Source organism: Mercenaria mercenaria, chromosome 15 (assembly GCF_021730395.1).
Source record: "Mercenaria mercenaria strain notata chromosome 15, MADL_Memer_1, whole genome shotgun sequence".
NCBI lineage: Eukaryota > Metazoa > Mollusca > Bivalvia > Venerida > Veneridae > Mercenaria > Mercenaria mercenaria.
In genome coordinates, this window is record NC_069375.1 from 61388793 (window position 1) to 61415838 (window position 27046).

General features: G+C 34.7%; 2 protein-coding genes across 2 annotated transcripts in view; one reads left to right on the plus strand and one right to left on the minus strand.

Moving 5' to 3' along the window:
• LOC123556189 (E3 ubiquitin-protein ligase LRSAM1-like) overlaps positions 1–7903 on the plus strand; it is a 35815-nt gene extending 27912 nt beyond the window's left edge. Inside the window, exons 11-12 of the mRNA XM_053524283.1 lie at positions 5805–5948; positions 7343–7903. Coding sequence (XP_053380258.1) covers positions 5805–5948; positions 7343–7471 — 273 coding nt within the window. The 3' untranslated portion in view covers positions 7472–7903. The remainder of the gene's footprint in view (positions 1–5804; positions 5949–7342) is intronic.
• A 10703-nt stretch (positions 7904–18606) lies between these two features.
• LOC123562339 (uncharacterized) lies at positions 18607–23008 on the minus strand. Its single transcript, XM_045354982.2, has 2 exons — positions 22992–23008; positions 18607–19987 (listed from the first exon to the last, which is right to left on the minus strand). The coding sequence occupies exons 1-2, from the start codon at positions 23006–23008 to the stop codon at positions 18607–18609; spliced, it is 1398 nt and encodes a 465-aa protein (XP_045210917.2).
• Between the last annotated feature and the right edge of the window lie 4038 nt (positions 23009–27046).

A 27046-nucleotide genomic window follows, 5' to 3' on the forward strand; every position in this document is an offset into this window, starting at 1 on the left:
GTGATTTCTTTATGAATTTGTCACAAGGAAATGAATTCTGAGACACGGCTAAAAACTGCATTATCATCAGTTTTTAAAAACCGTAAATACATTGCATGACTGACATTTCAGTTTATGTGTTGTTTGACAATTAACGGGGAAAAAAACCACACATAATATTAAATCCTATAAATGTACAAATTGGTGCCATGCATAACGTATTTGACCCAGAGTCATTAGACCTCACAGAACTTTCATTCAGCATGTAAAATTGTGCAATTGGTGTTTTAATTGGGATTTCACACAGCCAGGCCAGAGTTATGGTCAGACCAGAGTTATGGCTCCTTACTTGGTCAAAAATATGCAAAGAAAGGGCCTAAAACATTTGTGTCGCATGTATCCTAGGAAGTATTGAAAATAGGATTATGAAACATTATAGGAATGTTATTTAGTGTATGCCGTTGTACATCTAGAGTTTTGTTTGAGGTTTCACACAGCCAGAATAGAGTTATGGCCCTTAACTTAGAAAAAAAAATAAGCATAAAAGGGCATAAAATTGGAGTCAAACGAATCTTAAAACGTATTTGAATGAAGGTCACGAAACATAAGAGCAATATTATTCAGCATGTGAAGTTGTTTACCTTAGAGTTGGTTTGGAATGTTCGATGGACAGACCAGTGTTATGGCCCTTGATTTAGTCAAAAATATATAGAGAGATCAGACAAGTTTATATTGAATGTATCTCAATAAGTATTTGACTTAGAGGATTGTTATATAGGATCTGAAGTTGTGCACTTTGTGGAACTGTGAGTGATTTCACTCGGCCGGTCCAGAGTTATGGTCCTTGACTTAGTAAAAAATTCACATAAAGTGCTTATACGTTTGTATTGCGTATATCTGAAAAAAGGGCTTGAAATCATACAAGAGTATTATTCAGCATGTGAACTTATGCATCTGGATTTAGTTTTGGATTCCCCTCTGCAAGACCAGAGTTATGACTTGGGTTAATCAAAATAATGCAATAAGTGCATTGAAGTTAATGTCACGTGTATCTTAAAATGTTTAACCTATAGACTTGAAATGTTAGAGAGTTATTATACATCATGTGAAGTTGCACTCCTGTTTTTCTGTTTGCAATTTCATTCAGCAAGATCAGAGTTATGGTCCTTGACTTGCTGAAACGATACATAGAGTGCTTTAACGTCTTTGTTGCATATATCTGAAAAAACAAATCGTCTAGAATCTCGAAACCATGTGCAGTGGAAGAAAATGGAATCACCAGTGTCCTGTGGACACACAGCTAGTTTATTAATATTCACAAACCATATGTATTTTTGCAACATCTCTTACAACAAGAATACATGTAGGGAAAAAGCATGTTATTACTGAAACAAACTTAGCTTGGGTTCAGTGTTCATTTTTTAACTTTAAGGAAAACAAGTATATCTATAGATTTATATTTGGTAAGATATATGTCAATCACTCTTTTCTGAAAATAAAGGATTTTCCAATTCTGTTTGAATGAAAACACTTTTGATATTACACTTTGAAAATAAATAACAGTTGTTCAGTTTCAATTGTTTGAAATAGATGGACATTTCATATATTACCTATTGGTTACGTATTGTAAAAGAAGGGACCGTTTTTGATTTGTAATGATGGATATTTACATATACTAATAAATGTTCTTTTTGTACACAAATCGGAAAATGTAAAAGAAAAAAAATTGTTTCTTTTATTAGAGTACATATTAATCATATGCGAAATGTTTATTTCTTATAACAAATAAATGTCATGTAAATTATAATAATGAAGGGTATTAAAAGCAGTTCTTTTACAATACAATTCTATAAATGCCAAAATATTGGACGTATTTATGTAAAGTAAGCAGTTCATATACAACTTTGAATTTTGAACGAAAACAGTGCCGGGCAATATATAATTTTGTGCAATTGTAACGTAAAATACCAAAAAATGTAACACATTCAGCTCAGTTACCATAATTCACTTCATGGTAACGCATTGCTTTGATTAATTGCTATGTATAGATCTATACAAAACAGGTTTTGTCTATAAATGTTAAAATTTTGATTCTTTAAATGCTTGTTATATATAAACTTGTACTTGATAAGGTTTATGTGAAACGAATTTTCTATAAAAAATTACTTATTATTATATTGTGTTTATTGTTCATATCATTTTGTAACGAAAAATGAAGATGATATTTTATGATAATTAAATTCATAAAAAGAAAAAAAAAAAACTACTTCAAAAGTTCTAAAATTTCATTTTAATAGAATTGGCAAGATTACATAGAAATGTGACATTTGATATTTTGGTAACGTATTTTATGTAAGTTACATTGAAGAATCCATTACTCTATGGTATAATATATATTGAAAATATGTTTTTATATACAAAGTATAAAATACCTCAGGAACTATATCACCACACTTACTGTTATGAAGAAATATTATTAAAATGAATATGCAGTTATATCTTTATTTCTTTAATAAATAATTGTCACGTAAATTATATTAATAAAATGGTATTAAGTATTTGTTTACTCATGCAATTTTGCTGATGGGATGTGATGAAGTGAATTATTATAAAATAAACAATTTAAGTACACCTGAAAATGAAAACATTGCTTTGAACATAAACTTCAAAGGCAATTTCCATTCTATAAGTAACATTATATATTAAGTCACGTAAATTAAAAAAAATGTGTAACATTTTGACTCAACTTGACATTTTTACTTTGCAAGAGCTTTTTGCATCTAAGTAAGTGATTTATGATAATATATATACCTAATCTTTACAAAATTATGTATAATTTTTGTATCCAAAATATGATAGATATTTTTCTTAATATTTTAACAAAATTTTGGTTGTCATAGAAACACATCAAACTCGGTCACTAAGCTGTGCCATAGAGAGGCCCCCAACTTTTTCAAAGACTACAGACATGTATCTATCCAAAAAACACTAAATCTTTTTGCCAGTCTGATTGGTACCAATTTCTTAAATTTGGGGTCTTGGCTCACGGCCTATTACGACGTCTACAAAGAAGTCAGTTTTAGGATCAGGATGTCATTGTGAACCTATAGTGACGACCTTTGTACCAGTATATTACATTTGGCATTTGAATACAGATAACGATAGTAAAACGGCAGCAAAGTTTGATAAGAACGTGACATATATCAGTTAGACAGATGTGCAAGAATCTTTTGTCATATTGACAGATGCTTGAATATCTAAGCCAGTAACTTGCAAAATACATGTCTACTCTGAACATAGTGACTGAACATAAGCTCCGCCATTTCTATTTACCGCATGTTTTAGATTCTAGACACATTTTCATAGCATATCCTTTCCATAGCCGTAACGTATTAAAACGTATTAGGCTCTGGTGGCCCTTTCACGTTTCCGTACAATCTACACTCCCCTTTTTCCCTATGTGAAATATTAATAGTTTTATTTTCAACCCATGTCAAAACTTCACCAAAGCGGAGCTGCATGTATGCCCACACCCCTCTCTGGGCTTCGTTTCTACAATCATTATTTTCATCTTCGCCATTTTGGGGTGTTTATAGAGAATGCTTTCAGCTTTAATGATGTTGTTTAGCATCATATATTTGGTAGGTGCAAAATATGGCAAATATAAGGATGTTAGTTCAAGTCGTATGAGGGTCGCGAAATTAGGTAAAAATATGAAAAATATGAATTTTGATAAATATTTCAACGATTCTGTTGCAAAAATAATTAGATCAAGGATCAATACTGTCATCATTGCAAGGCCACTTCTATTGCAGTTCTAACGATACCATTTTGATTAAAATCCTTGTATATTTTAGGTTACAGTGCCCAGATAATCTAAACCACCTCACAATTTCATTACTGAAAATGGCCATTTTCCAAAATATTTGCCCATTTTGTACAAGCAGATCACACATTTTTAAACGTATGATAATAGATTTTGGTATCGAATTGTAGGGAAATTCATACTCTTAGAAAAAATGTTATTTTCTTTGCTTTTCAGACCCTTTCCACACCGAGTCTGGCTGGTGATCATTGCTCCCCACCTCAACCCCTACTTTTGATCGATCTCTCTACTTTTTATATGCATTTCTTGACTTCTCTCTTGTAAGGTAGGTCTGTTTTCCTTTAACTAGGACCCAGTTGCATTTGCTACTTTATAGCAACTGTTTTGAGACATATTTCATTGATCTATGCTGGTCGCAAAGCCAGTATGTTGTCGCGGCTCATTTTTCCTTTAATTTTTTAGACACACAAGTTGAAAAATGGCTCTATGGGACAAAATAGTAGCAAATGTGATAATTTGCAAAAGAGCATACGGAAGTCGTCGTCAAATCTGTCATCAAATACGCAGAATGGTAGTTCAAGTTCAGATTATAAAGCAGATGGCAAAATAAATTTTCAGCAAGAATCTCAGAAGAAGAAAGGCAGCAAAAAAAGAAACAATCCGCTGTTTAGGAAGCAAAGTACGAAAGTGAAGAAACGTCAAGATCATCAGTAGTATCTGGTACGTACCTTGCCTCAGTTTGATAAATAAGTCCTCGACCAAGTTCGATAACTAGCCAAATCGGCCCATTCAAAACACTGAAAGTCTGATAAGGCAGTTGAGGTCTTGGTGCATGGTTGACTCATATACTACTATTCAGATGATTACGCAGTTGCCAGGAGATATGTGCGTTTCTCAAAAGCAGCTATAGTTTACACCTAGCTCACTGTACTACATGTTTGTTTAATGTTAACATAATTACTGTATTATTTTCAATTTTCAAATCTATAATTCAGGCATATAATACCTTTAAGATATGTATTCAAAATTTTACAATTTTACAAAATCTTTCAAACAATTTCCTTCAGTTTCCCCCTCATTATTGCTCCTATTAGCATCGAAAAAGTCAAGCACTGTCTGAATTGACAGTTTTTGTGAACTCAAAAGCTTTCAGAAAGAAATTGAATCTCAACTTCTCTAATTACATTTATTATACCTCAATGCAAAGTTCCCATTAAGTTAACTTGAATAATATATCATATTCCCCAGTGATTTTATATCACATGCGCAAAATCGTTATTTTCAATTTCTGCGCAGGTGATATGATCCATAATTTCATATCACATGCGCAACAGCGTTATTTTGTTTTTCTGCGCATGTGATATTATTTTTCTCCCGTTGAGAGGTTGATATTTTCGCATTGATTAAAATACTGAGTCGACAACTTTCCAGACGAGGCGCTTATATAATTATGCTTTACCCTTTTCTGGTGCTCTTGCATATGCAAACAGGGCCGAATTTTCTTATTTATGCTAAGTGCAAAATATTTCTAAAACAATTTTTTTTTATGAAATATTGAATCGAAACTACCAATGTAAGTTTGGAAATGATCTAACTAAGAAAATGAGTGCTCACAATTATGTTTCGTTTAGAAAAATAAAGTTATCGCCATTTTTTGAATGCTACTGATTGACATAATATTGAAATATTAGAGTAAATATAGGGGTCAACGATATGTAATCGTCTCGACTAAATCTACCAAAAGTCTTCATTATTTGGTTAGTAATTACTTTTAATGTTAAATAAATTATGTTGATTTTCCAGTAAATGCTTTGACTCTTATAATCTTTCGGTATAATAAAATAAATATTGCATTCCTGAGGGGATGATATGAAAAATGTTCACCCCTCGAAATATGAATATAGACCTCGGCTGTCGCCTCGGTCAATATTCATATATCTCGTGGTGAACATTTTTCATATCACCCTCTCAGGAATGCAATATTTATATCATATCACAGGATTACATGGCAAGTTATGCTCAACCACAACAACCAGTAAGACCACCAACTGCACCCCCACCAGAGGAAGTATTTACCACCAGGCAGGCATCAGTTGTTGCCAGGGGACTTAACTCTGAATGCACTATATGCCTTGATAATACTGTAAGTAGATTTAAGGTAGTTCTGCACGTTTGATTAACCGGAAGTGATGGAGTAACGTCATTTTTCCAGAAAACGTAGAATAAAGCCAGGATTCGGCGTAAGGAAATAAAAATCATTCTATGAATTAATGGCAACCCGTGAGTAAATGTATTTCAATGGCATTGTTACTATCTTTCTAAAGTTAATCTATGATATAAAACATCTGTGACGATTAAATAATTCAAAATAATGTCTTAAATTGTCTTGAAATGTGCGGTTCACTTTAAGTTTGGACAAATAGCTCAAAAATAAGCACACGGACCTATACATTTTATTTTACCATATTATAGACCATATATTTATTTACGACTGTGAAAAATTTCATCAAAATCTACATTGTAGAAAAATTTCTATTGATGAAAATGATATGAAAGTTGTAAATTTCCCATAGACTCCCATTATTAAAAAATGCGTGAGGTCCAAATATTTCGAATCAGTCTAGCAAAAAATCAAGCACACGACCCTATCATTTTTATTTGATGAATTTTCTAAGTATATTCTGAAGTTTTGAAAAATCGGGGTTTAATCAAATTCTACATTGTAGAAAATTTTTCGATCCAAACGTGCAGAGCTACCTTAATGCCTCAAGGGACATAACACGTATTATTCCTTTTGCCCCTGTTTTGCGTTATATTAGTATTTTCTGTATATGTTTCACTCAGTAAAATGAATATTTACATGTCATTAGACATTATATGTTTATGCAAAAAAGAAATTGCCTTTTGTCCTAATAGATCTGTAATAGGTAAATAGCTTCAGAATAAGACCTTGATATTTCAGGAGCAATGTTTAATGTTATCTTAAAACAAATTGTATTTTGTAGCTGAAAATATATCTCTCTTTTAGGCCTTCTCTTAAAGAGTTTGAATATCAAATACTATGAAATCATTTAATTTTGTGGGATCCAAAATTTGTGGTTTTGGTCATATCGGTTATTTCTTGGGGAGATGAATTTGTGGATTCCAACTTTTGAATATAAAATGAATGAGAATTTAACTTATTAATTGGAATTAAATTACATGGATTGTGTGTGTATAGAATCCGCAAATGAGATACACCATGAGAAAATCAACATAATGCATTTGTGACCAGCATGGATCAAAACCAGCCAGCGCATCCGCGCAGCTGATCAGGATCCATGCTATTTGCTTTCAAAGCCTATTGCAATTAGAGAAACCATTAGTGAACAACATGGATCCTGACCAGACTGCGCGGATGTGCAGGCTGGTCTGAATCCATGCTGGTTGCAAATGCACTGTGTTTGTTTTCTCATGTTGCAGCTCAGATATTAATGCTTTCACAAGAAGTAACAAGCTACACAATTATATCTTAATATACTATTGTGACTATTTCAGTCTGAAGTTATATTTATGAACTGTGGACACGTGTGTACATGTATCCAGTGTTGTGAATCTGTTCAGCAGTGTCCTTTGTGTAGAGCAGATATTGTAAGGCGTGTGAAGTTAATGGCAGCACAAGTGTAGCGCAGGGTACCAGTGGAGGTTTTGATCATATTGATCTAAAGGACTTCACGTTTCTGTTTCCCAGCATACTTACAGCCTTGACACTCATATGATATAGTACGTGGTACACACATTTTGTACAGTCATACAATTCCAAGAAACATTTGCACATAGTTTGTTACTTTGATAGTAAGATACCATTACCACCACATTGTAAGTTTTACAAACAGCTCTGTTTACATTTATAATAGTTGCAGTAAAGCCCTTATCGTTTGAGGTATCAAAGGGGTGAGACAATTACTGGAAATATCCAGAGTTTTGAGCAGTTCAAACATAGTAAAAGGGCATTAATTGTTAAGAGTTAGTACAGATGTTCAAGAAAGTCCAAACGCTTGAGTCATTGATGTTCAAGAAAGTCCGATACGCTTGAGTCAATGATGTTCAAGAAAGTCTGATACGCTTGAGTCATTGATGTTCAAGAAAGTCCGATACGCTTGAGTCATTGATGTTCAAGAATGTCTGAACGCTTGAGTCATGGATGTTCAAGAAAGTCCAAACGCTTGAGTCATTGATGTTCAAGAAAGTCCAAACGCTTGAGTCATTGATGTTCAAGAAAGTCCAAACGCTTGAGTCATTGATGTTCAAGAAAGTCCAAACGCTTGAGTCATTGATGCTCAAGAAAGTCCAAACGCTTCAGTCGTTGATGCTCAAGAAATTCCGGATACTTGAGTCATTAATGCTTGAGAAAGTATGGACATTTTAGCCATTGAAGTTTGAACAACTTTGGATTTGTAAGTTTGGATGTGTGATTCATCAGAGACAAAGTAAAAACAGTTGTGTCAAATTGTATTGATTTATTGCGTACAAAAACTTGTCTTTCTTGACTTTTCGAGATAAAATGAACTGCTCAGTCTTGTTCTAGGCACTTTCCATCATGCCGATTTAGGTTTGGTGATTTTGTCTGTCTGAAACATTTTGTCTGCATGTAAACCGAATGTTTAAATTGTTAAAGAAATCCATTACCAATTAAAGTATCCGATAAGGGATAGTATTGATTCATGCATTTATAGTTTTAGATATATATGAAATAAAGTTCATGATATTGTTGCCTATTTTTATTATGAAATTGTAAAAGGAACATGTACAAATTATTTGATTGAACTTGATATGTCCGATTTGGTCAATTAACTGCTTAATTTCTATGTATTGATGTGAGTGATCTCATTCAAATTTTCGGTGAATCATTTGGCAGTTACTTCATGCCTAACGGTAAGTCAATATTGACAGCAGAAAATCAGTTAGTAAATTATGAGATGGATTGAATTATTTGTTGTTCTTGGTCAGTACACCAATATTGTTAATGTCATGTTTAGATATTTTTAATTTGTAAATATTGTATCTTTAATTTATGCATTATTTTATTGTACCCTCCGACAACAAAGTTGTAAGGGGTGGGGGTACACTGGTTTCAGGTTGTCTGTCTGTCTGTCGGTCCGTCCGTCCGTCTGTCTGTCAGTCTGTCTGTCCGTAGACACAGTCTTGTGCGCACCATCTCTCCTCATCCCCTTGACACAATTTAATGAAACTTCACACAAGTGATCAGTAACAACAGTAGTTGTGCATGAGGCATGTTAGGTTCTTTCAGAAAAAAAAATGCAGAGTTGTGGGACTTTGTTTTTTGTTACTATACTATATACATAGACACAATCTTGTGCGCACCTTCTCTCCTCATCCCCTTGACACAGTTTAATGAAACTTCACACAAGTGATCAGTAACAACAGTAGTTGTGCATGGGACATGTTAGGTTCTTTCAACGACAAAAATTGCAGAGTTATGGGACTTTGTTTCTTGTTAACATACTATTTACATACAGTCTGCATATGCAATCTTGTGTGCGCCTAATCTTCCGAACCCTTGCACACAATATAATGAAGCTTCACACAAGTGATCAGTACCAACCGTAGTTGTGCATAGTGCATGTTACGTTCTTTTAGATAAATATTCTGCATAGTATTGGGACTTTGTTATTTGTTACTATACTGTATACATACAGTCTTTATACATACAGTCCACATAATTATGCAATCTTTTGTGCGTCAAATTGCAATGTACTGTGTCAGTGCATGCGGGGGGTACATTCATCACCTTTAGTGATGGCTCTAGTTATTGTATGATATTGTTGTATAGAGAATTTTTACAGATCTATTCTATTGTCTTTGTATATAATTGAATGCTCAAATTCCATGTATACTTCAGTGAGATATGCATTTTATACACTAATATCCTCACAACTTTGTGGGTTCGAAACCTGCTTGTGTTGTAAAATTTGTTATATGTGAGGAAGCCATCCAGCTGGTTTACGGAAGTTCGATGGTTGTACCAAGGTCCCTTCTTGGCTTGAAATATTGCCTGGAGGGGCACCAGGGATATTCCTCTACCATCAAAATCTGTAAAATCTCCGTATGATCTTAAATTATGTTGTTGTGGCTTGAAATTTAGTAACAACAAAAATATGTAATCTTATACGCTTTTTTTTCTCATAATTCTTCATTTTACTCTTTCTATGGCATTATTACAAACCATTTGAAGCAGTTATATTATGTTGTCCTTTCAACATGCAGGACCTCATTGGACAAATTAGTGTTTCATTTCACAAGTTTATCACTGTGTCAGTTTGAACCGCATTAGTAATAGCTGTGTCCCCTCAAAATTTGGCCTAGCCTTTTGTCACGTGGGATGCCAAGGCAAATATTTATAGTTTGCAAATGTATCAAAACTTAAAAGTGCAAAACCATTAAATGACTGATTAAAAAACTGATTTAGTGGTGAACAGGTTATTACGATCTTGCTTCTTGGTAGTGATGGGCCGACAGTCGGATAGTCGTCGGCGTGGCATTGATGATCACGATCGCCTATTTCACTTTTCCCTGACCGATTAATTACTTGGCACCCTCAATGGATTAGTTGTTCCTGACCTTTTTCTTTCTGGTATTTACGGTTCTTTGGGGGCAATTACGCCAAGGCAAACTACTTTTCTGCAAAAAATATGGCTTCCCCCAACGTCTCGAAAGAACTAGAGGTCATCTATGATCACCCAGATTTTGAAAGATATATTGCTCTTGCAAAATATAGCTTAGAAAAGCATCATCCCAAACTCTGGACATTAGTATGAGAGTGTGCATAGCATGCCGTAAGACTTACGCAAGCAGAAGTTTTTAATTTTGTGGGATTGAAAATATTCCAGTCTTTAACTAAGAATTAATTAATCGTTATTACTTTTCTTTTGCTCAAAATAATTTTCAATTTAATAACACAATATCACTGGATTAATACTGTCTGTCTGCACCATGGTGAAATTAAGACCAGTACCTGAAGTTTACTATCTTCACAAATATTTTACGTTTACGCTGTTAACTTACTGTGTTAATGAAGGGATACAATATAAATAGGACATCTAATCTCTGTGTGGTTCATTTCTTAAGTAATGATATAAACAAGAAACGCGGCAATGCCAGGAAACCAGGTTTTCAACACTTTTCATAAGAATAAAAAAGTATACTGAATCACAGTGCACCACTTTGAAGCACAACCCTAACCCTTAACCCTAACCCTAACTCTTAACCCTAACCCTAACTTTAGTAACAATGACCTTGACCTTGATCCCAGAAGCCCCAAAATCAATCCCGAGCTACAACTTTATATAAGTTTTCTATACACCAAGTTTCATCATGATAGCTCATTCCTAAGTTAAGTTTTTGACCGGAAACCCTTTTTCTATTTTAAGTAACAGTGACCTTGACCTTGACCCCAGAAACCCCAAAATCAATCCCTTTGTCTTGATATAAGCTACATACATACCAAGTTTTATTTAAATATCTTTACCGAAACAAAAGTTATTGACCGGAAACACCAGTTTGACGCCGCCCGCCCGCCCGCCCGCCCGACCAACGACATACCCCAATCTAATAACTCAGGTTTTCGTTGAAAACCTGGTTAAACATACAAGTTGTGAATTCTTATAGTTATGAAAGTAAAATATCCGATTATATCCGATTAATCGAATCGGTTAGCTTGTGCGATTAATCCAACCGGTTTGCCCATCCCTACTTCTTGGGAGAAGTTATCTCGGGATACAATAACACGAAGAGGCTATCTGTTACCTCGAGAGACATTGTCTTGGGAGAATATACCTTGGTAGACATTATCTCTGAAGTCACTCTCTGAAGACGATGTTTTGGGAGACGTTATCACTGGAGACGATATCTCGGGAAACATTATCTCGATGATACTTTATCCTTAGTACTGTATTTAAGATTTCTCACAGCTAAGGCATAAAGGTGTAAAGATAAGAACATTTTGGCAACTAGAACCTCCCTTCGTTTTACAGACCGAGATCTTTCTAGGCAAATATATTGTCTGAGTCATCTGTAGGGCAGTTATTAATGGAGATGTTCATGTTAAATGGATAAGGAGCATATTTTCATGATTTAAAGTATATTGGTTTGGTATCTATAAATCAGTTGTTTAGTGTGTATCAATCAGTGTACTCAAGTTTTATTGTACGTATTTTCAATTTTTTATTTTCACTTGTTAAATGAATTGAATGTTTGTTATTGTACATAGTGAAAAAGGAAATTCAAATTGTTATATGTTCTAAATTGTTAAAAGTGGTTGTTATTTTGTTGAACATATTTGACTATATTTCTTTCTAAATATCACAGGATATGTATTTAAATGTTTTGAAATTCTCAAAATAGTTTTACTTTTAACTTCTAGACTCTTATATTTAAATTTAAAGCATGTATTAAAAAGGCTTCGCATAATAAAAAAAGCACACAAAAAACTTGGTTATGATGGGGGAAAATGTAGAAGTTATCAGTATTGAGGCATTCTAAGCTAGTTGCTTCAAAAATATTTCTGAGAAATAATAATATAGACCACCCTTGGAAAATGGGGAAAAGGGAAAAAAGGTCTAGACCACCATTGGAAAATGGAAAAAAGGATCTAGACCACCACTGGAAAATGGAAAAAGTGGTCTAGACCACCCTTGGAAAATGGGGAAAAGAGGATCTAGACCACCACTGGAAAATGGAAAAAGTAGTCTAGACCACCCTTGGAAAATGGAAAAAGTGGTCTTTGTGTTGACAGATGGATCCTCAACAACAGTAAATTAACACTGCTATTATAATGGATAAATGGGAAGAGAAAGTAGTGGCTTTTTAAATCAGGTTTTTATAGTATTGTCCTTTATTTAGAGGTAATTTTTAGTGCAGGTCTGACTGTGTGTCTACAGACCAAACTGTAATCTTTTGCAATTATGTATTTTAGCTCATTTCTACCTCTCTGTAAAAGAACAATATCATAACTAGGAAATGAAAAACCTGCAAAAAACAAGAAGGATATGATGTTATAAAGTATCACAAAGATATTGGGACAAGTTAAATAACTGAGACATCTATTTTACTTTATTTTGCCGAAGAATTTATTCATTTGCTTATTCTGTTGGCCTAGACAAAATAAACACAATTCATTGAGACTGATAGTAACTAATGTTCAAACAGAAGTTTATCACATCAGATCAGGTAATGAACAATATTTCTACCTAAAATGAGCCACGCCATGAGAAAACCAACATAGTGCATTTGCGACCAGCATGGATCCAGACCAGCCTGCGCATCCGCCGCTCAGTCTGGTCAGGATCAATGCTGTTCGCTTTCTAAGCCTATTGCAATTAGAGAAACGGTAAGCGAACAGCATGGATCCTGACCAGACTGCGGGGATGCGCAGGCTGGTCTGGAACCATGCTGGTCGCAAACGCACTCTGTTAGTTTTCTCACGGTATGGCTCAAATATTTTCTAACTTTTTTTTATTATGTAATGCCTTATGGTCAACATGCTGCTGAAATTTTCAGTACTGTCTCTAGTGTTAGTGTAAAGTTTCTCCAGTTTATATATGTAGTTTTTTTTTCTTTTTGTGCAATATTTTTTTAAGCTTTAAAGTTATATTATGCCCAAATTTCTTATTTAAAAAAAAAAGAACTGTGTCCAGTATGTAAGTGTGAAAGAAACATGTTTGTATGTATAAACAGTATCAAGTGCAAAGTTGAAGACAGAATAGGGTTAATAAACATGTAACTCATTATTCATAGCAGGAACTTCAACTTTGCAATGTGTACTACCTTTAAAAGTGGCCGGTTTTTTTTCAACAAAACACTGATACTATATGCCATTTGATTGTGAATTCTGCTGTACATACTCAAAATGTTTATATTATTAAACAAGTTAATTTACAAAATCTGCTTAGAAGAGCCATATTTGTTGACAAAATAGGTTTTATACTATATTGAATTATCTTTATATGTCTTTATGTTTGTTAAGAAATGAAATTATTTTCTAAAGTTTGAAAAAAATGTAGTTGTGCCCATTTAACAATCATATTATATGAAAAACAAGGTTAAACGAAGAATAACAGTATATATTGTAAAGACTTTGGAGGCTTAAGATCCAAGCTTTATTTTTTTTTTAGGGAGGTACATAATTTTATCTTGTCAGTTGTGTAATATTTATTTCTGCTAAGAGTATATGAAATTATTCTTTTTGTAAATTGTGTACTTGCAAATTTTTCAGCCGACGATATTGTTCAAATTCTTTTTCCATTCTTTTTTACTTGTAATTTATTTAGATATAACTGATAAAAATAAAACATAACTGATATAATCAAAGGGTTCTTTTGTTTTTGTGCTTTGTGTGGAGCCTTTTCAGCAGTTTGGCATTTTAGTGCGGGTGGTTTAGGACAAACTTTGAAGCTCTTGCCCGCCAACAGTGTAGGTTCGAGCTATGAAAAACACTTGTAGGTTGGATTTCATTTAATTGCTCCCTTTGTTACAATATGCCATTTGCATTGTGTTTCTTTCTCTGACCAAATTAATGTGTAGGAAACATACGCACTTGAATCTGGGCTAAGCTTTGTGGCGAAGAAAGCAAACAATTTCATGTCTTCTACCTTTTGTGTTTAGCTCATCTGAACTTTGTTACGGAAGAGCTATTAGTATAGGCAGATGGTCCGGTGTCAACCATCCTGTATCAACATTTCAACTCAAAAGTCTTCTTCTCCGAACTACTGGCCCCGTGTTCACAAAACATTTTCAGTCTCAGCTGAGTTTGATAATGAAACTTAATTTCTCATTTATATCAAAATAGCATGTTTAACACAAAATTTTAAGTTAATAAGTATTTTAAAGTGATTATTCGGTATTGATGGTCAGTCTCATTTGGAATTTAAGCTTGAAGTTTTAGTAAAACTGATATTAAAATTTCAAACTCAAACTCAGCTGAGATCGAAAAATGTTTTGTGAACACGGGGCCTGGTCAGATTTACACCAAACTTTGACGTAAGCATATTGGCATGGACCTCTATCAAGTTTGTTAAAACTGATCTACCTTAAATGTTACAACAGGTAAAGCTGTGGCATTCATGGAAACTTAAGCTTGGTACTGATCAACCATGTGAAAGTTTTACAAAACTGTGAGGTATTTGTGAACCGAGCGAGCGTAATGAGCGAGGTTTTAAAATCTCAAAGGTTTATTAATGTCATCCAGACTTGTTCCGAGAATGAAAACTGACCTTTGTTTTGAATAATCCAGATCGTTTTTGGGTTTGTAAAACGTTTGTTGTATACCTGTATGAATAATTAAAAGCACAAGACCTAGGCGGCCTTTGATATTTTGTATGTAGCATTGGCTGATGGTCCTCTATCAAGATCGTTCAAATTTTTACCCTGGGGTGAAAAGAGGCCCCACCTGGGGGGTTCCAATTTTACATAGACTTATATGGAAAGAAACTTAGAAAAAATTCTTGTCTGAAACCACAAGACCTAGGCCTTTGATATTTGGTATGTTGCACTGCCTTCAATGTTCCTCTACTAAAATTTTTAGCTCACCTGAGCACAAAGTGCTCAAACGTGAGCTTTTGTGATCATCCTGTGTCCGTCGTCCGTCGTCGTCGGCGTCAACAATTTGACTGTTAACACTCTAGAGGTCACAAATTTGCGCCAATCTTAATGAAACTTGAATGTTACCCTCAATTAAATCTTGGCAGAGTTTGATATTGGGTCATGTTGGGTCAAAAACTAGGTCACCAGGTGAAATCAAAGGAAAAGCTTTTTAACACTCTAGAGGTCACAGTTGTGGCCCAATCTTAATGAAACTTGGTCAGAATGTTACCCTCCATAAAATCTTGGAGACAGTAGAAATTTGGGTCATCTGTGGTTAAAAAAATTAGGTCACCAGGTCAAATCAAAGAAAAAGCATGTTAACACTCTAGAGGATACATTTTGGCCCAATCTTAATGAAGCTTGGTCAGAATGTTACCCTCAATAAAATCTTGAAATTTGGGTCATCTGGGATCAAAAACTAGGTCACCAGGTCAAATCAAAGAAAAAGCTTGTTAACACTCTAGAGGTCACAGTTTAAGCCCAATCTTAAAAAAAAAATTTGGTCAGAATGTTACCCTCAATAAAATCTTAGACAAGTTTGATATTAGGTCATCTGGAGTCAAAAACAAGGTCACCAGGTCAAATCAAAAGAAAAGCTTGTTAACACTCTAGAGGTCACAATTTTGGTCCAGTCTTAATGTAGAGGCCACTTTTATGATATATCTTCATGAAACTTGGCCAGAATGTTAATCTTGATGATCTCAAGGTCCAGTTTGAATCTGGGTCATGTGAGATAAAAAACTAGCTCACCAGGTTAGATAAAAGGAAAAGCTAGTTTACACTGTAGAGGTCACAATTTTGGTCCAATCTTAATGAAACTTGGTCAGTGTTACCCTCAATAAAATCTTGGACGAGTTTGATATTGGGTCATCTGGGGTCAGAAACTAGGCCACCAGGTCAAATCAAAGGAAAAGCTTGTTAACACTCTAGAGGTCTCAATTTTGGACAAATCTTAATGTAGAGGCCACATTTATGATGTATCTTCATGAAACTTGGTCAGAATGTTAATCTTGATGATCTCAAGGTCCAGTTTGAATCTGGGTCATGTGAGATCAAAAACTAGCTCACCAGGTCAGATCAAAGGAAAAGCTAGTTTACACTGTAGAGGCCACATTTATGATCACATCTTAATGAAACTTGGTCAGAATGTTAATCTTGAGGCTATATAGGTCAAGTTTGAATCTGGGTCAGGTGGGGTCAAAAACTAGGTCACTAGGTCAAATCAAAGGAATAGCTTGTTAACACTCTAGAGGCCACATTTATGACTGTATCTTTATGAAACTATGTCAGAATGTTAACCTTGATAATCTTTAGGTCAAGTTCGAACCTGGGTCATGTCAGGTCAAAAACTAGGTCACCGAGTCAAATCAAAGGTAAAGCTTGTTAACACTCTAGAGGCTACATTTATGACTGTATCTTTATGAAACTTGGTCAAAATGGTAATCTTGATAATCTTTAGGTCAAGTTCGAACCCGGGTCATGTCAGGTCAAAAACTAGGTCACCGAGTCAAATCAAAGGTAAAGCTTGTTAACACTGTAGAGGCCACATTTATGACTGTATCTTTATGAAACTTGGTCAAAATGGTAATCTTGATATTTTCAAGGTCAAATTTGAATCTGGGTCATGTAGGATCAAAAACTAGCTCACCAGGTCAAATCAAAGGAAAAGCTAGTTTACACTCTAGAGGCCACATTTATGACCATATCTTAATGAAACTAGGTCAGAATGTTAATCTTGATGATCTATAGTTAAATTCAAATCTGGGTCAGGTGGGGTCAAAAACTAGGTCACTAGGTCAAATCAAAGGAAAAGCTTGTTAACACTCTAGAGGCCACATTTATGACTGTATCTTCATGAAACTTGGTCAGAATGGTAATCTTAATGATTTCAAGGTCCAGTTTGAATCTGGGTCATGTCGGGTCAAAAAATAGGTCACCTAGGTCAAATTAAAAGAAAAGCTAGTTTACACTTTAGAGGCCACATTTATACCATATCTTAATGAAACTTGGTCAGAATGTTAATCTTGATGGTCTTTAGGTCAATAGGTCAGATGAGCGATACAGGGCCTTCATGGCCCTCTTGTTCAAATTATTACCCTGTGGTGAAAAATGGCTCCAACCCGGGGTCCAAAGTTTTACGTAGACTTATATACAAAATTTTAAAAATCTTTTCTGAAAGTTCAAGGCCTAGGCCTTTGATACTTGGTATGTAGCATTCCCTAGTGTTCTCTAGCAAGACTCTTCAACTTATGCCCTGGGGTAAAAAGAGGCCCTGCCCCGATGGTCAATTGTTATACGAGGTAAATAGGAAAAAATACTCCAAAAAAAATTCCAAGACTGTTTTATTAAAATTACCTGATGACCCCCAGTAATCAGGGGTCACACGACTTTTACCTTGACCTACTGACCTACTTTTTGTGTTTTTTTAAGATAGAGCTTTAAGATTTGGATGACCATTACAGTTTTGCACGCCGATCCTAAAACTGACTTTCAATGACCATAAATATGACCTACTGAACTACTTTCTTAATATTTTATCATCAGTTTGACATTTGAAAGATGTAGCTCATATTACTCGGGTGAGCGGACCAGGCTCATCATGACCAATATTGCAACAACAATACAAAATAAGGGGAATAAAGTAAGATTCTTATTTAAGTTTTGTACTATTCATTTTGATACTGCATACACAATGTATGTACTGTTCAATGATTTTAATATTTCAATTTGTTATAATTATGCTCATTTTTCTTATTTTATTGCCAGTTGAAAAAGGCATGTTTATATACAAATATTTACAATCTCCTGATATGAAAAAATATATAATACATATTGCATATATTTATAAATTGTGCTCAGTAATGTACATTGTATAAATATTTATAGTACTTGCAGGTTTATGATTTCTTTATTTTGATAGTAGAAAGATAGTATATTCAGTAGAGATACAATGTTTGCACTTTTAGCTGGTACAGTGGAAAGATTCATTAATTCAGCAATATGATTTCAACTATACATAATATGATAATAATGATAATTGGAATATTAGTAAAATTTGCTCATTCTTTTTTAGTAGAATAATGGTAAAATCAAAACTTTAAATCATCATTTGTAAAGTCATTCAGTTCAGTCGTATGAGGTATACAAAGTTACTGTATACTTCATATCAAATCATATACTTCAATTTCATCCCTGTTTCTGCCTATAATCATCTTTGACATTTGCTGATTGCAACATATTGCCTTATTAAAGGCAGATGTATCATAAAATTTCACAACCTCATCTATCAGATTACCATTCGGTCCAAACTGTAGCACATTGTCGGAGAAATCTGCACACACAAGAAGACTCCCTCTACCTGTAAGACAAGAACCATCGGCACCTCTTAACTGTGAGTCATTAAATCTTCCAACAACTATCCCGTTATTATCCAGTATAATCAGTCCTTTGTATCTGTCAGCAACACAAATCTTGGAACCATTCTCACTGACAGCTAGACTGCGGATGGAAGAGAACATTTCCTGTCCTGATTGATCTTTACTGAATTTCTTCAGCTTTCTTCCTGATACACTGTATATGTAAACTGATGTATAGTCTGAAATGTACAGATTGCCATCAGCATATGATAGACCAAAACATTCAAAGCCAGTTTTTATTTTGTTTGTTAATGCCATTTTGCTTGATAGTGAAATGAATTGAACTTCTTTCTTGTCATGCAAACATACAGCAGCTTGCTGTTTATCAATAGAACAAACTTGCCATGGTCTCCCCTGTAGATCACAGTAGTCTATGACAGCATATGAGGAACTGTCTAAACGTTTCAGCTTGCTGTTGCTCCAATCAGACAGTATAATTGTTCCATCCTCCAGAGTACAGGCGCTGATAATATCACAATATTTTTTATCTGACTGAACGTTAACACTATATTTTGTGCAACCTTTTACTTGAAGTAAAAAATCGTTCTTATGAATATTCACAGTACCAATATTTTCTGTTTTCATGGCTATTCTCTGTTCAATCTTGCCGAAAACATTTATTTCATGCAACAAAGAATCTAGTCTACGATCTCCAGCGAAATCAATGTCTTTGAATGGTGTTTGTAGTTTGGTTGCTTTTACAGATTTAGCAACATTTTCAGCAATGTTTTCTCCTTTCTTGACATTTACAAAGATTTGCAATTTGTTGTCACTTGCCAGTTTCAGCTTGTCTTGAGCGGATTTTAAGCAAGCTTTACTTCTCTCTAATATTCTTATACTATCTTCCTTTTCATTAATGAAGGTTTTATACTTATCTTCAGTGTCAGATATAGTGTTCTTCTCTAGTTCATCAAGTCTGTCATTGATTTCTTTCCTGAACTTCTTGATGTTTTCCAATGTTACAGTTTTGCTTTTCAAGAGCCGTTCTCTTTCTCGGTTGAATTTTTCTAGGTGTTCTTCCAAGGCCTTATTAACTGATTCTAGCTTTTGCTGAATTTCCCTGGTAGTGTTGGTGCAGGTGTTGTTCTGTAGAAATTCTGGTATGTAGAAGTTATCTTTGCATAACCTTGAAAAGAAGAAATAAGTTTACTAGTACAATAGAAATTTTATTTAGTTTTTCTTCCGTTCTTGAAATTATATAAAAAACATTAACATTACAGTCATGTCTTAAATGCAGACCTTCGCAGAAAGCTGGTATCTACGGAATCCTGTAAAGGTCATGCCATATCATGTCCCGTCCGTGATGTTTTAGGAAAACGCATCATGTCCAACTCGACATGTGACAATGTGACACGACAAGCGACACGATGGTCAATGCGACATTACGCCACATTGTAATTTCGTAATTTTGCCTGTCTTAGCGTGTGTCGAGCGTCGTGTCACATTTCGCGTTCCGTGTTGTCATTTCGCATGTCGTTCGTCGATTTTGTTTCATGACATACGAAAAGCGCCACAACTCAGAAAATGCGACCCGGCACACAATAATGCGACACAACGCGCAACGTGCAATATAAATGTCGCGATGTCATGCCGTATTGTCTCCCATCGTAACATGTGTTTAACGCCGTGTCACATTGTTGTGAGGTTTGCCGCATGTCATTCCGTGATGTCGCATGTCATGCGTCGACTTAAAAGGGTAGACGGTCGGCACAGAACATAACGTGTGACAATACTACAAGACGCTCAACAAACGATACGGACGCAACAACGTGACATTAATGTCGCATGTCGTATCCCAATGTCGTGTGATGTGTGGTGTAGTATTGTCGTGCGTCATGTCATGCTTGATGTCACGCGTCGTGCGTTCACCCATCTAAATCATGACTGACGATACAGTACATGAGATAAACATAATTTCATTCTTTTATGATGGTATTATACGTGCTCTACATACAGGACGCCAAACACGTTGTCGACTATCTCTACGTGTAATAGTATACATAGTAAATTGTATATTTAGATAAGTTTGGACTTTAATTTCTACTGTATAAGTTACTATTCATCTGTGTTTTAATTTCCTTTGAAAAAATGTATCAACTTTTGATACAATGGCGGATCAAGGAACTGGGTGTGGGGGCTTGAATTTCTAGAACTATAAGCAGATACGTAGACTTCAAACTTCTGGTTTGTTCTTTTCATTCCCTCTGTTATAAATGATACTGGATAACGAGATGTGAGCGAAGCGAGCTGAATATATTTTATGCTTTTATCTTTCATTTACGTATCAATCATGATTATATTACATGAGCAGAAAGTTCGTGTTTGTTGCCTGCATTATTACCTCATATATTTCATTCTTTCTTTTTTTTTTTTTTTTTTTTTTTTTTTGCTTTTTCAAGCATTCAGTTTCATAGGAATATCGCCAAATTGGTATTTAGTGATAAATATGGTCTGAGCGGGAAAATAGAAGAATATGCGTTATGCTACAAATGTATCAAATTTCACCTTAATATTTACAAGAAACGTGCTTTTCTAACAAGCAAATATTTTCAAATAGTCATAGAACTATCGCAGTCCGTGGTATTACAAGTAGATACTAATAATGAGCGAGCAAAGCGAGCAGAAAATATTTCATGCATATTATGCCTTTAGCTTTTAATTCCATGGGAAACAAGAGCTGTCGGAGGAAAGCAATGCTCGACTATTTAACAGTCTTGTCAATTGAATAAATATAAAAATTGAAAAAGGGTCATCATTTTGTAACAAGAGGGTCATGATGACCCTGGATCGCTCACCTGAGTAATATGAGCTACATGTTTCAAATGTCAAACCGATGCTAAAATATTAAGAAAGCAGGTCAGTATGTCACATTTATGGTCATTGAAAGTCAGTTTTAAGATCAGTATGCAAAACTGAACATGTCTTCCAAATTTCAGGGCTCTATCTTAAAAATCAAGAAAGTAGGTCAGTAGGTCACATTCATTGTCACTTAAACTGAGTTTTAAGATCAGTCTGCAAAACTGTGCATGCCATCCAAATTTCAAGGCTGTATCTTGAAAAAAGTAGGTCAGTAGGTCACATTCATGGTAACTGAAAGTCAGCTTTAAGATCGGTGTGCGAAACTGTACAAGTCATCCAAATTTTAAGGCTGTATCTTTAAAATAAACAAGAAAGTAGGTCAGAAGGTCACATTCCACATGACCAAGATTTGAAATGTACCTTGAGATTATCAAGGTTAACATTCTGACCAAGTTTCATGAAGATACTGTAATAAGTGTGGCCTCTAGAGTGTTAACAAGCTTTTCCTTTGACTGACGTGGTGACCTAGTTTTTGACCCAATATCGAACTCGTCCAAGATTTTATTTAGGGTAACATTCTGACCAAGTTCATTAAGATTGTGCCAAAATTGTAACATCTGGAGTGTTTACAGTCAAATTGTTGACGACGGACACAGGACTGTCACAAAAACTCACTTCGTGCTCAGGTGAGCTAAAAATGCAAAGCAGGGTTATGGAACCTGCACAGTACATACAGTGGATAAGTCTGTGAAATTTTCATACATTCCTACATGTGGGCTCTGAGATACTAGCTTACATACAGGAACCTAACCAAAATCTGCAAGGTTGATAAAGGGGGATAATTTTGTTAAAATGCGGAGTAGAGTTATGGAACCTGTGCATTGCATGTCAGATAGTATCTGAAGTTTCAATCCATTCCCGTAATGGGTATTGAGATACCAGCTTACATACAAAACCTTAACGAAAATTTTCGAAAAGTCGAAAAAGGGGCATAATTTTGTAAAAAAAGAGCAGCAAAATATAGCTATGGACCCTATGCAATGTAAGTCAGTTTATTACAGTGAATAAGTGTGTGAAGTTTCAATCCTTTCCTACAAATGGATACTGAGATACCTACTTACATAAAAAAATCTTACCCTAATCGCCGACGCAAAGGCGAGTCAAATAGCTCTACTTATTCTTTGGATAGACGAGCTAAGAATGTAAAAAAAATATGCTTTACAGATTTTAGGGTTGGAGGGGGGACGCGCCGAGTGTGCCCTCTTTCTGAATCTGCACAGCGATTTTCGATTTCGAATGCACTTTAAACTACATAAATAAAGCAGCCTTACTTGTGATCTATAGCCATACTTCGTCATGGTTTTGGCAATACATGTCTATATAGTGATGGGTGTGTCTGTCACATCTCTCGCTCGGCGCCGTGGGTAGAGGTTTACTAGACCCACGATGTACTGAAGGACGCGACTTGATTGATCCTTGTGGAATCCATCCTTTGTCAAGAATCCTGTGTCCAGTTAGTGATGGAACATCCTCATGAACTTGCACACAGGTTAAACAATAATAGTCCTGACATTCTACGCAGTATTTTTCTGCCTCTCTAGTCTTGCCTTTACGTTTACAAACTCTACATAAGACATCAAAGGATTCATCAGACATAATGTCTGTGTTTACATTCCCTCCAGATGCCATTTTAATTTAAAATTCTTGTCATCGGTCTTGCATTTCCCAATACAAAATGAAAAAGTTCTTTTAATTTTCTTTGCAAGAGAACAACATATTAGTGTAAGAGTGTAGTACGCGGACTTTGAACAACAACATGTGACTTCCGTCTGGATTAGATAAATATTCGATAACTGACACAATATGTTAAAACGTCAGCAATTTGATAATAACTTTTACTTGATAAACTTTGTTTTTATTTGCGATACGTTTACATTTTCATTAATAAGTTTTCCAAATACGCTGTCATATCGGTATTATTCATTGGTTCATTTTCTATAATGTTCATTGGAGATGTATTGTCAGTCCGCACTTAGTTTGTCAGAGTGTCTTCCAACACACCTTTTAAAATTTGGGTTTACGGCATACCAACGCAGTATAGTTTATATGGCGTCAAACAGGTCTTTAAAAATTGATTTTCACTTTCTTTTTATCGAAACAAAACTATTACTGTAAGGGTTAGGATAATTTTAGGTCGGATCTGGACACCTTAGATATAAGCACCACTTTTGCAGTAAAGGTAGACAATAAAATAACTTAAATGTTTATCAACGGTCCACAAGGTCACCGGTTTTGTTTTGTTTGGGTAAAATAGCTCTTCTTTACAACATTTCAGCTAAGAAACGGCGAGCAGTAAACCTAAACGGTGTTCCTCGATTCAATACCTATAAAAACCTGTTCCCCGCAGGCAAACTTCCCCACATGAATAAGAGGTAGAGGACGAATAATTTGCAAGAACAATGTCTTCTATCAAATGTCAGCCTGGTCACGGAGAACATACGATTCGCACAGAGATCATTCGTGGATCTCCCTATTGAGCTATACGGGCGGGTATTTTTTTTCTATTTTAGCATATTTCAAAATGACACTCAAAAATTTGTAGACTTCAGCTCTAGAAAATTAAAATCGTTACAAAACATCCAAAAGCTTCATGAGGTCATATATTATTAGTTTGCTATCAAAAGCACTTTTCAAAATGGCTGTCTTATTGAAAAAGTCGAAATATATGGCATGATTTAGTCTGCCAACTACGTGTATGATACCTGTACTGCTCATTTTTTCTTTACTTTATATTAAAATGTACCAATTGAATAAATAGCTAGGAAAGGGTAGCATGATAATCGTACACCCAGTAGACATTTGACGTCGGTTAGACGTCGTATAGACGTCGGACCCCGACGTCGGATTGACGTTGGATTTTGGTTGGATTTGCAAACCGTTTAGACGTCGGATCCCGACGTTGGCTAGACGTCGCAATCCGACCATTTTCCAACCTAAATCTAACCACTTTTCAACCAAAATCTGACCAAATTTTCAAGGTAATTTGCAATGAAACAAGTACTTAACACATGTATTTTATCATCTTTATTTCACATTATGGCGACGTTAGTCTAATACAATAAGTCCAAAAAGTAATCCAGTCATTGAAACTTTCAAGTTTCGTCATTTTTGCATAATTCTTCAACTCCGCTTACATTTCCATCTGAAATGTATAAATTTGACAGTTTCATCAAATCAAAGACTTATACAAATATACTAGTGCTATTACTAAGAGCATAATTACTACGTGTCAAACAAATATGTAGTATTTTAAATTCTATAAAAACATCTCCTATAACTTCGTAAAATGTAATGAAGTTTGGTGTTAAACGCAATTGCTTTTTTAAAGAAACAAACAAAAATGCATCAATCTTTGAAAATATACGGAACATTAATAGGTATAAGTATTAAAATAAGTAGATCAGTCTATATTTTTAAAAAGTCTGTTACTCACGTTGCGGACCCCTTCCTTTATGTAAAGTATTTACATGTATAAACTTGCTCTATCTTATCCCAACAACTATCAAATTACAGGAAGACTGTGTAAACCGATGCAGGATTATCCCGTGAATGAATGACTAATAGAAAACATGTGTAGAAGAGAAGATCCTTAGGCGAATTAAGAATAATTTATACATGTGTATAGAATGAATTTTTCTTGAACAGTTTAAAATTCGTGAAAAAAATCCATTTCCGAAAATAGAGAATCTCATACGATATTGTAACATAATTAATAATGTTTAATGTGCGAATGAACTATTATTTATAAGCGAATGTCCAGACCTTTATGAAAACAAGTAAATATCTTTAAACTTTACTAGCAATATTATACCACTTAGTTTTATAACTAAAAACATTTATCAGACTTTCTATCCAACCTAATTCCAACGTCTTCTAGACGTCTAAGTCTGACGTCTATTAGACGTCGTGGATATGACGTTGGTTAGACGTTGGATTCAGGTCGCCGACGCCGCGACCAAAATCCAACGTCTATCCAACGTCGGTACGACGTCAGGTGTTTACTGGGCATTATGTCACTTGATTGAACTTACCAAAAACAAGTCCGTATTAAAACACGGCACTATAAGGTTGTAACAGATCAGTAATTAGCGGCCATGATTATTTTAATCAGTTCAAAACGAGTAAAACAATTACATAGATGACGAAATGTGCCTTTTCTTCAATATTTTATTGCTTTAGCCGAGTAAACACCTTCAGCAATACATGTGTGTTATTGACCATTGGATTAATAGTAGGACAGAAACTTTATACACCGATATACTCATTGCAATTTAGAGCGACAAATACTTAAACCACAGATATTACTAAGGCTTGAGTTTCCAAGTTTGAACTTGCAACTTACTTGATGAAGTTTAGATATAATATTGATACGTAGAAGGTAAGATTTCGACTTTAATATTCATTCAATTGACAAGACTGTTAAATAGTCGAACGTTGCCGTTCTCCTAGCCTGGGAAGCCGTTGATAATATTCGTGCTTTGCCAGAAGCAACCATACCTAATATCTATGCATTAAAGATCCCACAGTTTTCGATAATTATTAATTAATTGGCATTTATGGAGTTACTGATATTGTCAATATGCAGGTAGAATAAGACTGTGTCTGTCCGACACAGAGTGTGCCCCCACTGGTACATTTGTCACAAGTAAGGGGCAATCATTAAAATGTATACAGTTTTAAGGGGATATAGCCACTACAAACATTTTATGAAAAGGATTCATTATTCTAGGCCATATACTTTTTGAGCAATTAGCATCACAAACAAAAAAAATCAACTATTTTGGCTATTTCAAGAGCCATAACACTGTAATAAACACTAAGATTCTCAAGAAGAATACCAAGTGTGCAAGGTAACATTATGATAAAGATTAAAGCAGGGTTTCATGAATTTACATCAAATACTTTTTGAGCTAGGCACATTAGGTGAAAATGTGCATTTTTTTTATTATTTCAGGGGCCATAACCTTAAAAATAGGGGAAGGATCCAACCCAAAAATAAGAGGTGTGCAAGTTTATATCATGATAAAGACTCGTGCATGTTTTCATTCATTTATATCATATACTTTCTGAGCTAGGTGCGTTTAAAGGTGAAAATGTGCATTTTTGACTATTTCAGGGCCATAACTCTGAAAATAGGGGGAAGGGGGGCTTGATGAAAAATAGAATGTGCTTAAGTTCATATCATGATAAATAATCATGCAAGGTTTGATTAATTTAAGTGTAATACTTTTGAGTTAGGCGTGTCAAAAGGTTAAAATATGTATTTTTACTATTTCAGGGGTCATAACTCTGGATATAGATGGACCCAGATGAAAAATAGGAGATG